This window comes from Protomyctophum parallelum (assembly GCF_964188405.1).
Source record: "Protomyctophum parallelum genome assembly, chromosome: 1".
Classification (NCBI taxonomy): Eukaryota; Metazoa; Chordata; class Actinopteri; order Myctophiformes; family Myctophidae; genus Protomyctophum; species Protomyctophum parallelum.
In genome coordinates this window covers 99174978-99187834 of record NC_139697.1, presented here as the reverse complement: position 1 = coordinate 99187834, position 12857 = coordinate 99174978, and the positions used below count along the sequence as shown (strand labels likewise).

General features: G+C 43.0%; 1 protein-coding gene across 2 annotated transcripts in view; it reads right to left on the bottom strand.

Annotated features, from left to right (window-relative positions):
- slc37a2 (solute carrier family 37 member 2) overlaps positions 1-11198 on the bottom strand; it is a 37127-nt gene extending 25929 nt beyond the window's left edge. For both annotated transcript variants that reach the window (XM_083776508.1, XM_083776507.1), the window contains exons 1-4: positions 10579-11198; positions 7698-7779; positions 6845-6935; positions 2177-2255 (exon numbers count right to left, since the gene is read on the bottom strand). In XM_083776508.1, the coding sequence (XP_083632634.1) occupies positions 2177-2255; positions 6845-6935; positions 7698-7779; positions 10579-10637 (311 nt within the window). In that variant the 5' untranslated portion in view covers positions 10638-11198. The remainder of the gene's footprint in view (positions 1-2176; positions 2256-6844; positions 6936-7697; positions 7780-10578) is intronic.
- Between the last annotated feature and the right edge of the window lie 1659 nt (positions 11199-12857).

Here is a 12857-nt window from a genome sequence, read left to right as displayed (position 1 = left end):
GCCCACATGTCCATAATGTCCCATGACAACATGTAACTCCATTATGGTTCATAATCAAACTCCTACGATTTTGTCACACACGTTACCGCAGTGACATTTGTTCTCCGCATTTGACCCATCTCTGGGAGAGGTGAGCTGCAGCCGTGCCGCGCTCGGGAACCATTTGATTAGTTGATTTGACCCCCCACCAATCCAACCCGTTGATGCTGAGTGCCAAGCAGGGAGGCATTGGGTCGTATTTTTACAGTCTTTGGTATATGACCCGGCTGCGGGGATCGAACCCCCGACCTCCCAGTTTCAGGGCGGACGGTCTAACCACAAGGCCACTGTCTGGTTAATAAATAATATCCATGCGTTTGTTCGTCATTCGCTTGCAAAGGTGACCCAAGTGACTCCCCGATGTCTTTTGCGTGAGAAGATAGCCGACGAGGCCAATCCCTTTGCGTCGGGATGACTGGGTGAGAGAGAGGAACGGGCTCTGAGTCTTGCCGAGCAGAACCAGAAAAGCAAGAAAAATCAAAGAACTTGAAATCAAGCTCAATTTACGGTAATTACTTTTAGCTAACGGGTAGGCAGTGTTCGTTTAGTTAGGCGGCTAAAAATTTGTTCGATTCACAAAGCCAGACGATCAGAGATCTTCACATGAATCTAAAATCAATGTAGTGGCCAGAGACCTAGAGTTCTTATAATTGTCACTCGTAGCTACGAGCTTGTAGGTCTGCTATTTTTGAAAAATCGTAAAAATGTGGCACAAATCTTTGAATATATATTCTTTCAGAGTGAGTCCCTGGAACTAGATATTTTCAGATGGGGGGTCGGCGGCCAATTACATATATTTTTGCGGGTCCTTGACATGAAAATGTTTGAGAATGTAAGGTTTTTCAGAAAACCGTCAGGATGTAGAAGGTATTTGTAGAATCGTCCTCAGGTCTAAGTGGGTTAATGTAAGGGCGTTAGTTCCAACACTGATATCCTTATAGGATGCATTGTTTAGCCTACTGACTGACTGAACCCACCTGAAGAACATGGGCCTACTGACTGACTGAACCCACCTGAAGAACATGGGCCTACTGACTGACTGACTGAACCCACCTGAAGAACATGGGCCTACTGACTGACTGAACCCACCTGAAGAACATGGGCCTACTGACTGACTGACTGAACCCACCTGAAGAACATGGGCCTACTGACTGACTGTCTGTACCCACCTGAAGAACATGGGCCTACTGACTGACTGTCTGTACCCACCTGAAGAACATGGGCCTACTGACTGACTGACTGACTGAAGCCACCTGAAGAACATGGGCCTACTGACTGACTGTCTGTACCCACCTGAAGAACATGGGCCTACTGACTGACTGTCTGTACCCACCTGAAGAACATGGGCCTACTGACTGACTGACTGAAGCCACCTGAAGAACATGGGCCTACTGACTGACTGACTGAACCCACCTGAAGAACATGGGCCTACTGACTGACTGACTGAAGCCACCTGAAGAACATGGGCCTACTGACTGACTGTCTGTACCCACCTGAAGAACATGGGCCTACTGACTGACTGACTGAAGCCACCTGAAGAACATGGGCCTACTGACTGACTGACTGTACCCACCTGAAGAACATGGGCCTACTGACTGACTGACTGAAGCCACCTGAAGAACATGGGCCTACTGACTGACTGACTGACTGAACCCACCTGAAGAACATGGGCCTACTGACTGACTGACTGACTGAAGCCACCTGAAGAACATGGGCCTACTGACTGACTGACTGTACCCACCTGAAGAACATGGGCCTACTTACTGACTGACTGTATCCACCTGAAGAACATGGGCCTACTTACTGACTGACTGAACCCACCTGAAGAACATGGGCCTACTGACTGACTGTCTGTACCCACCTGAAGAACATGGGCCTACTGACTGACTGACTGTACCCACCTGAAGAACATGGGCCTACTGACTGACTGACTGAACCCACCTGAAGAACATGGGCCTACTGACTGACTGACTGTACCCACCTGAAGAACATGGGCCTACTGACTGACTGACTGAACCCACCTGAAGAACATGGGCCTACTGACTGACTGACTGAACCCACCTGAAGAACATGGGCCTACTGACTGACTGAACCCACCTGAAGAACATGGGCCTACTGACTGACTGACTGTACCCACCTGAAGAACATGCCGATGGCATACGCGATCAGAAAGGAGTTGTCCAGGGCTCCGAAAAGTGTCTTGTAGTTGTCCTGATCTGTAGGGCAGAAGAATAGGAAACGAACAGCTCAGTTTCTCTTCCTCCTCTTTATTCCGACTGTTCAGAAATGTTGAACACACACACACACACACACACACATACACACACACACACACACACACACACACACACACACACACAGACAGACAGACCTCAGTATGATCTACAATTGCAGCTTTGTTTCAGCTTGAATAAGTTACGCGAATGATGATGTTTGGCAAAATCACATTTGCAAGAGTGAACAAGAAAAGCCAATGTCTCATTCAAACATCATTTCAGTACGGTAATCCCTTTTGGTGTTTTAAGCATTATGTTACACTTTAGCTATTGAAAAATAGCAGATCTACAAGCTCATAGCGCGGCACTCGTCTGCTATTTTTGAAAAATCGTGAAAATGTGGCGCAAAGTCTTTGAATATATATTCTTTCAGAACAAATGTTTTTAACACATCTTTGCTTCTGGGGGGGGAAGGTCCCTGGAGCTACATAATATTTTCTGATGGGGGTCGGCGGCCAATTACATAATAATCTTGGGTGGTCCTTGACATGAAAATGTTTGAGAACCACTCTTTTTCAGAAAACTGTCAGGATTTAGAAGGCATTTGTAGAATCGTCCCTCAGGTCTAAGTCAATGAGAGCCAGGCGTAGCAGCTTACGAACAAACGCAATTTATCTAGTCTAAGTCGTCCTCGGACGAGTCCTCCATCGTCACTTCCAGTCATCCCGGTACTCCATACATCCGGCTGGTTGGTGCTTTTAGTCCGGCAGCCGACAGGCTTCTTTTGTTTAAAGTGGGAAATTTGGTATATAGTATTTTTTTTATGGCCTAAAATATTGTCTATATACATTCATGAATCCACTTGCTGACCGGCTGTTAGTATTGGGCAAAACTTTTAATAGGGGTTTCTTGTGAGCCTACCATTAACATCCTATGGCAGGCCAACATGTCAAACTAGGGGGTTTCATGATTCTGAATCCATTCCAAGCATTCGTTTTGCACAAAATACACTTCTTGGGCTAAAAGCAGCCATAGCCACTTGCCCAAAATATGCTGATCTCATCACATTTGTCATGACGTTTATGGCCGTTTTTAGCCCAAGGAGTGGGCTATCTACAAGCTCATAGCGTGGCACAGAGTGCCGCGCTATGAGCTTGTAGATCTGCTTTTTTTTTTGGTGACAATGTGGCCCAAATCTTTGAATATTATATTATTTCAGAGTGAACATTTTTACTCAAACATTTTCTTCTGGGGGGGGTCCCTGGAACAACATATGTTCAGATGGGGGTCCGACAGCATATACAGATAATTCTGGGGGTTCTTGACATGATAAAGCACCACCAGAAAACTGTTTTAGAAGACTGTAGAATCTAAATGGGTCAAAGGCAAAGCAAAGGGAAAGTTTGACATGTTTGCCTGCCATAGGATGTTAATGGTAGGGTCACAAGAAACCCCTATAAAAAAAGATTGCTCAATACATGATGACAGCCGGTCAGCAAGTGAATTCATGAATGTATGTATATACTAAGACAATATTTTAGGCCAATAAAAAAAGACTATATACCAAATTTCCGAACCCGTCCACCTCGGCTGCCGGACTATAACGTTTATAACATTTGTATCGTTGACCTATTTCTAAAGTATTAGCGCAACTTTTGTTAAACTTTGACCCCCTCCGTCACATGGAACTATTTTTTGGGCATAGTGATATGGACACAAAAAACATAGTTCCGTGTGATAGAGGGGTAACAAATTAACGGAAGTTGCGCTGATATTTTAGAAATAGGTCAACAATACAAATAACGCTAGTTCAAAATGACGGGAACTACTTTCTTACTTACTTTCTTTTCTTTTTTTTATCCCACGATTTTGTAACCCATTTTTCACCCCTGTGTCAATCATCTAATGTGATCCTGGGCTCTACACACCCTCCACCAACCTAGTCCCCATATATGGGGGACAAGGGGAGAGCAACGGACTTGAACTCATGCTTCCTTCATGGCTGAGTGTCCAAGTTGAGGGTCCTGGTTGGACGTAGCGCATGGAAGGAACACGTTATTCCAACCAGTTCCTTTCCCCTCCATCAGGCTGGCCAGGGGGAGGTAGTTTAGTGACCAGGATTACTGCATGTTTTTTGTGAGGGTATCTACCCTAGGGGACACGGGGAGAACATGCAAACTCCACACAGAAAGGCCCTTTCGCCAACACCGCCTCGAGGCGACAGCACTACCAACTGTGCCACCGTGCCCCCAACAACTACATTAATGGCAAGTATTTCATACAGCTTAAGTTTAGAAAGAATCTGAACTATCCTTTTAAGTACGCCACGTAACATTGTTGTGGTATATTATCCCATTCTGACCGGGCACCCATTTTGGTGTCAGCATCATGTCGTGCTTTAGCTATTTAAAAATAGCAGATCTACAAGCTCATATCGCGCCACCGAGTGGCGCGATACGAGCTTGTAGGTCTGCTATTTTTTGAAAAATCGAAGAACGACTGACATTTTTAGAATCTGATCTCAGGTCAGAATGGGTTCGTCAGACCAGCGTCTGTCCAGTGGAAACCTCGTGTGAATCTGATCTCAGGTAAGAATGGGTTAAATAGCACCCGTCTAGAGAGACTTCTGCATCCACAGCTGCATGGCCCCTGAAGCCAAGGTCCATACATTGAAGCCTTTGTAAGTGAATCAGTCCAGTAAATCACATTGTTTCCTGCCGTCCTGCATGTTGACGTGCACACTAGGGATGCACCGATCCGATACTCGTATCGGAGATCGGCGCCGATCCAGGCTAAAATTCTAGATCGGGTATCGGTGGCAAATGGGCCGATCCATTATCCGATCCGATAATTATGTGTAATTACAGTATGAAAAAACTCTACCTCCTCTGTGACACAGCAGTGTAGTATTGACAGTATAACATGTGGAATGCAGCCAGGCTAGCCTGCTCACACATTAACCTGGTCTAATTGTTGCACAGTTATTTAATAAATAATTCAGTGCATTTATATCTGTGTTTGTTACATTTTGTTTTACAAAGTTGGGAAAGTAATGTTTAAGTCAAGCCTTGATGTTGCCTTACACAAAAGAATGATTCCAGACTCCACACAGTGAGGCATACAGCTTAATAGGTTATTACGTTTCTTTGTGGGGGGTATCGGATCGGTACTCTGTATCGGCAGATACTGGACCCCCATGTATCGAAATCGGTATCGAATGCCAAAAAGCCGGATCGGTGCATCCCTAGTGCACACACTATATATTATAATGTTACGGGGTATCTAAAGAGAGCAGCTCAGGTCCTTTATCATGAGACTGACTGATCATTGACAGCCTGTCGTGTCAACCAATCGTCGCATTATACCGCTGAGCTGGAAATGATGGCTGCTTAGCGGTTGTTTATACCCCTAAATAAAGTTACATAATTATTATGAATAAAGAAAGGGGATGAGAAAACATGGAGTGATGATGTGTCTTCTTTTATATTCCTGAGCCGATTAACTAACAAAGGCTTGCAAGTTGCAATCATTAAAACATATTAAAATGTAATTATTGTTTTGTTTCAGAAGCTTGTCCAACCGGCTCTCATTGCATTCCATCGAGCTTCCAGTTGGCCTCCCGCGTGTGTGTGTGTGTGTGTGTGTGTGTGTGTGTGTGTGTGTGTGTGTGTGTGTGTGAATGAATTAATGGCACATTCCTGACTGACTCTAGTAGCTTTGAGTACAGACTGTCAGGTGGAGGCATTTGAAAACAGTCTGTCTGGGGTGGAGACACTAGACTAGGGGTGGGTAACTTTGACCATGGAGAGAGCCACTAACGTTCCACACTCACTCCAGAGAGCCACTATATTTCCACACTCACTCCAGAGGACCACTATAGTTCCACACTCACTCCAGAGGGCCACTATAGTTCCACACTCACTCCAGAGAGCCACTATATTTCCACACTCACTCCAGAGGACCACTATAGTTCCACACTCACTCCAGAGGGCAACTATAGTTCCACACTCACTCCAGAGGACCACTATAGTTCCACACTCACTCCAGAGGGCCACATTGCATATTACTGTCAAAATATGCAATGTGGCAATTTCAATTCAAATATATCAAAAATAGCAGATCTACGAGCTCAAACCGCACCGCGGGGCTTTTGAGCTCGTAGATCTGCGATGTTTTAAATATATTTGAACCGAGTGGCTTGCTACGAGCTTGTAGGTCTGCTATTTTTTGAAAGATCGAAGAACATCGCTTTTTCAGAAAACTGTCTGGATGTAGAAGACATTTTTAGAATCTGATCTGAGTGAGGGGTATGATGTTGAGAGACCCGAAACCCCGTTGACCTCAGGATACATCACTGAGGATACGTCCCAGGTGCATCCATGACATGTTTTTTAGTTATAGAAGTTCTTCTATCTCAGGTCAGAATGGGTTATAGAAAACACTTTGGCAGTAGTACTTTTCCAGGCTCTCTCTCTCTCTCTCTACCTCCTCGGACCTCATGAGATAAGAGGGGAAAACTAGGGGCGACGCTAAAGCAAACACACACACACACACACACACCCACACACAGCTGTCACCAATGAACTCACCAAAGGGTGCCCAGTCACACCAGGTAGAATTGTCGGTCACGTTCAAGTCAGCCGGCCTTATGACGTTGGAACAGTTCCTGTGTAGCTGACTCTGAAGAGCAAGAGAACACAGACGCATGTCAAACACACCTTTCAGTGAAACAACCCAACAAAACAAAACATATCTAATCATATCATATCTCAGAAACCACACTGAGCACACTATATATTATAGTATAAAAGTACTCAATTGTTTCACTTAAGTAAAAGTACCAATACTGCAATTTTGAACTACAAGTAAAAGTACGGAATTGAAAATGCACTTGAGTAAGTACAAAAGTATCGGCATCAAAATGTACTTAAACTACTAAAAGTAGTAGTATTCATATTGCAGAATGTGTAGAAAATCTATTGAAAAGAGCCGATCTACAAGCGATACTGCCTCATCAAAGTCGGCATTGTGACTTCATATATGGTCAGATACTTGCATGAGAGGGGGAGAGGTGGTGGAGTTAGCTGCTTTAATTAGCAGACAGTTTGAGGGTCCAATGGAGTTTTGTCACAGAAGCACTTTTTAATTGGTTCGATTTTCTTTTCTTTTTTTTAACCAACACACAGACAAAGGGTGTACACAAGTGACATTGGAAGTGATGACACAAAGAAATGAGCAGACACATGTTGGAACTGCATTAATTGCATACACTATTCGGTGATATATTTTCTGCATATTCGGGCCGAAACCGAATAGGCAGAAAATACATTTTTTGCCATTTTCGGCCGAATATTTTCTGCGGCCGAATATTCGGTGCATCACCAGCTGAAACCCTGAAATATCTTTGGAACCATATAGTCCCTCCCAGGCCAGGCCGGTCACCTTGACGATGCTGATGGGTTTCCGCGAGAGATGGTAAGCCGTGTAGAAGAGGAAGGTCAGGAAGAGAGTGAAGCCTCGATACCTATAAAACAAAAAGAGGTTACACTTTTATTACAAACCTATAAAACACAAGAGGTTACACTTTTATTACAAACACAAGAGGTTACACTTTTATTACAAACCTTCATTACCAAAATCCAGTTTTAACATTCGGTAGGCCAAGAGTTTTATGATGGGCAAAGGTTTTCTTGCGGCTACTCTACATTTGTACCTCAGACAGTTTCCCCCGAGTCCAATGTGACCTACCAATGGGTCACAAGATGCTTATAGCACAACATCCAATCCAATCCACTTTATTTATATAGCACATTTCAAAACTCAGAGTTTACAAAGTGCTGTACAGGCGAAAATAAAAACAAATGCACTAAAGCACTAAAGCTACCACACAGAAAAGCAACAGCATCACAGTGAGACAAAACATATACAAGGACCGAAGGAACTCAAGCGGGGTTAAAAGCCAAGGTATAGAGGTGGGTCTTTAGGCGAGATTTAAAAGTCTCGATGGAGGGGGCCAATTTGACGTGGGAGTGGAGTGCGTTCCAGTTTGGGGGCTACAACAGAAAAGCCTTGGTCGCCTCTGGACTTTAGGCGGGTCTTCTTTGTGACCCTGAGGTTTAGCTGGCCCTCAGACCGCAGTGACCTAGGAGGAGTATAAACCTCAATAAGGTCAGACAGATAAAGAGGAGCCAGACCATTAATAGATTTAAAGACAAATAGAAGAATTTTAAAATCCACTCTGAAGCGGACAGGGAGCCAATGAAGGGAGGCCAAGACAGGTGTGATATGCTCACGTCTGCGAGTACCTGTGAGTAGCCGAGCGGCCGAGTTCTGGACTAGCTGGAGTCGAGCAAGGGAGGCCAGCATACAAGGCATTACAGTAGTCCAACCGCGTAGAAATAAAGGCATGGATAACCCGCTCAAAATCGCTAAAAGATAGCACAGACTTGAATTTGGCCAGCAGCCTTGGATGATAGAAACTAGAGCTGACTACCGCATTGACCTGTTTGTCAAGTTTAAGGGCATTGTCTAGTAACTAGTTTGACGCCAAGGTTTGAGACCACAGGTTTCACATATGGCTGCAAGGAACCTAGGTCAGTCAAGGAACCTAGGTCAACGATACCAGGACCGCTAGGTCCAAACACTATAACCTCCGTTTTACTTTCATTGACACTTGGAAAGTTAAGAGCCATCCATGCCTTGATGTCACTTGTCTTAGACAGTCAAGCAGAGGTGTCAGGGAGCCGTTGCTCTACGAGCTTGTAGGTCTGCTATTTTTGAAAAATCGTGAAAATGTGGCACAAATCTTTGAATATATATTCTTTCAGAAGACTTTATTTATTTCGACGTCAGGCCTAAATGTGTTTAAACATATAGCAGCTTGACGACACATTCAAGCAGCTCAACCCACCATGTGAGCATTCTTTGCATATTCAACATAACACGGCCCAGAGTTGCAGATAAAACATACTCTGCATTTCACAATAGGCTACATGTAGGCAGACAGTGCACATCGAAGGAGGACGTTGTTTTGCATATAGCAATTAAGACCCGTTAGATGTTTTTAGGTAGTTGTTAAGTAAGTTGTATCACAATATAATGACTCTGTAATGGCACATTTTCAGCCACAATTAAGGTCTGTCCTGTATGTATATACGGTATATGTGCATATTACATACATTTAATGAAGTGGGTTAGAAATAATAATGTAATTAATATTTATATATAATTGTATGTTTATACAGACACTGTTAGTAGACTGGTAATAACTCCTCTGGGTATGGTATAGTGTGTGTGTGTGTGTGTGTGTGTGTGTGTGTGTGTGTGTGTGTGTGTGTGTGTGTGTGTGTGTTTAAACATTCAACTGTATGGTCCTACTATGCTCATTCAGGGATGATTACCAATAGCTTAATCCAGTGCAGATATCTAGGGCCAGCAGCTTTATTTTAGTTATGTCCATGTATTCTTTATTATTCATCTTGATTTGTGTTTAATTTCCACAGTGCTGTTGCTATAAGTTGCTATGACTGCATGCTGAATTTCCCTCCAGGCCAGATCAATACAAGCGTATCTTAATCTTGGAGCAATATAATCAACATTATGTTCTATACGTTAAAAAATATTTCAGAATTAAATTAAGAGTGTAGATTCTTTCGTTGGTCGCGGTTGGACACAAACTGTCTCCAAGTCACAAGTCCACGCAGTAGCACACGCACACGCACGCGGCACGCAGTAGCACACGCACGCGGCACGCAGTGACTGTCTGGTATTTTTGCAACCTTTGTTTTAAATCGATTGTTCATGCCATCAAAGCATGCCATTTGATTTGAGCCGCGCCGCGCATCAATTATTTACTAAACCAACACTAAAGGAAGAAGCTACAAACAACAGGATATAGTCCTTTAATTGACCTAAAGTACGTTAATAAATCATTTACAGTTGATGTGATAAGTGTGACAAGCCTGAGGTGTACATGTGGCGTTACACACGGCTCGGTGACCCATCGAGAACTGTGACGCCCAGACGTTGTTTACAATTGGTAAAAGGCGTATTTTATCGATTTACGGGAAATGCACAGTTGGTTTAAAATCGAAATAGAGACTTTATCCAAGCATCTGATAAAATGACACATAAAACACCTTCTCTCCCAACCGGAGAATGTGTCCAAACCGCCAATGCAAGGCGCCCCCCGTGGTCGCTGGATTCGACAGGTAGTCGGTAGTGGTGTAACGCACATGAGAGCTACTCTGTGCTTTGGGTGTTCTCAACAAAAAGAAAAGTGTTGTTTGTTTGTTACTTGGGAACAATGGAAGTTGCAACTTACCGACTTTCTCTGGAGAAAGAAGTCATAAGCCGTATGCCTGGAGCCAGAGAAGACTTCATGGTTTATGTGTGTGTGTGTGTGTGTGTCCTTCTTATTGTAATAAAAAAAAAAGCACTTAGAAATCAGTTTTGGTCATTATTAACAACCAAGGCAGCAAATGTAATAACACAGTGGCAACTATAAAAGGCACTTCAACCACTGGTTATAACAAATACGGTGCCTAATAAAATCATATTTTCCCAATGAATGACGGCGAGGAGAAGCGATGCCTTTCCCCTCCCCCCCTCTTAAAAAAATATATATATATAAAAAAAATAAGATTATATTCCACAACAAATCGCTGTCAGAGTCCCAGTAGAACTTCCTGGTGATCATGTGAGACTACTGCGCTGCAGTCCGCTGTAGTAAACAGAGCGTTCCTCCACTGGAGAGCCATGCTTTCTGCAGTCGCCTTTTTATAATGTAAACTAATAATAAAAGCCGCGGCGGCGTTCCCGAATAAATCCACGCGATCCAGACGTCTAGATCGACCCTATAAATACCCCCATCATCGTCACGTGCAGGATAATGAGTTGTTGTGGTAAAGATGGTGTTATTTTCCAGGTTTTTTTCCACACAGACACACACACACACACACACACACACAGCTCCTCTGACCGCCTGTGATCTGAAATCCAGGCTGGCTGGCTGGCTGTCGGGAGACGGGACACACACAACGCCATGTGATTTTCCTATGTGACGTCACGAGACAGGGGAACTATAGTCTCTGCTCTCCCCTACAGCTGATACAGTAGTAGTGACTAGTGAACTACTACAACTGATACATAATAATATTACTATTAAGTATTAAAGGAGAATTCCATGCTAGAATGCTTTCTTATCTTTCTTACCTTTCTTTGTAGTTGTTACGTCCCCACCAAAGAGGTCCAGGTGTTTCTTTGTGCAAAAACTCCTTATTGGCTATTTTCCCTACCATAAGCCCTCAATGAATTGCATTGCATTGAATGGGAATTGAATGGGGCTATGGGGTGTTATGCTAGTTCGCTTATTTCCATCGAAAGAAGTAGTAAAGTGTGCCGCTTGGGATATTATTTACATTATGAAGAGAGGATATATACAAATAAATTATAATTTTGAGCGATGGAAATAAGCAAATTAGCACAACACCCCATAGCCCCATTCAATTCCCATTCAATTCAATGCAATTCATTTAGGGCTTATGTTAGGGGAAATAGCCAATAAGGAGCTTTTGCACAAAATAACACCTGGACCTCTTTGGTGGGGACGTAACAACTACAAAGAAAGGTAAGAAAGCCTTTTAGTATGGAATTCTCCTTTAATGTTATTAATAAAGGTACATTTGTAGGAATACGAGACTGCTCGCCCCTTTACCAACTCACCCCCGCAATATTTGTTTTAATGTAGTTAACAGTTAATGTAGTATTTCCCTCCCTCTCTGGAATCTGAAATTCTCTTGTATACAGATTTATTTGATTGCATAGTAGTCGATCTCTATACTCTGTAAAATTTAGAAAGAACATCATGGTCACAGTCAGAGACGGTGACTGCTTAATTAAGTTAATTTAGGACCTTTCTAGCAGTTAATTTAGTTTTATTAATCACATTTCTTCCATGTAGCCCATGTTTTGTAATGGCATCATCATGCTATTATGCCCGTGGATATACAGAGTTAACTTAACAATGATGAATTAATATGATAATACCTTTTAAATAATCACAAACATGAATCATGTATGTTATTTACAGCTAGGTAGAGTAGTGGGGCGAGATGGAAAAGGGGCGAGTGTTACCCATTTGTAGCCTATAGGCATACTTTATTTATGTTGCATTTTATTATTGCCACCGCAAGTCACATTTACTATGGAATCGCAAATCAGACCCTGTACACTCAAGACACTGCCCCCGCTGCCACCCTTAGATCTCCATATATGGTGCTGACATGTTCTGACAATCCATATGTTGATCTGACCTCATCAAACCCTGGATACTCAAGACACGCTCCATATATGGCAAGTACAGAATTCATTCCATATGTTGATCCCCCATGCCAAAGCGCCAACGCTGTTGCTGTACACTTTTATTTATTTTTATCTGTAACCTTTTATGATGTTTTTGCATATATACTGTACCCGGTATTTATACAGTTTAGGTTATCAGTCTTTTGGCTTTTGCTTTAGTGCATTTGACTGAGTCAACACATCAGAAGACAGACTTATTATTTTAAGTTTTAAACCTTCTGCATAGCAAAAACTATTCCA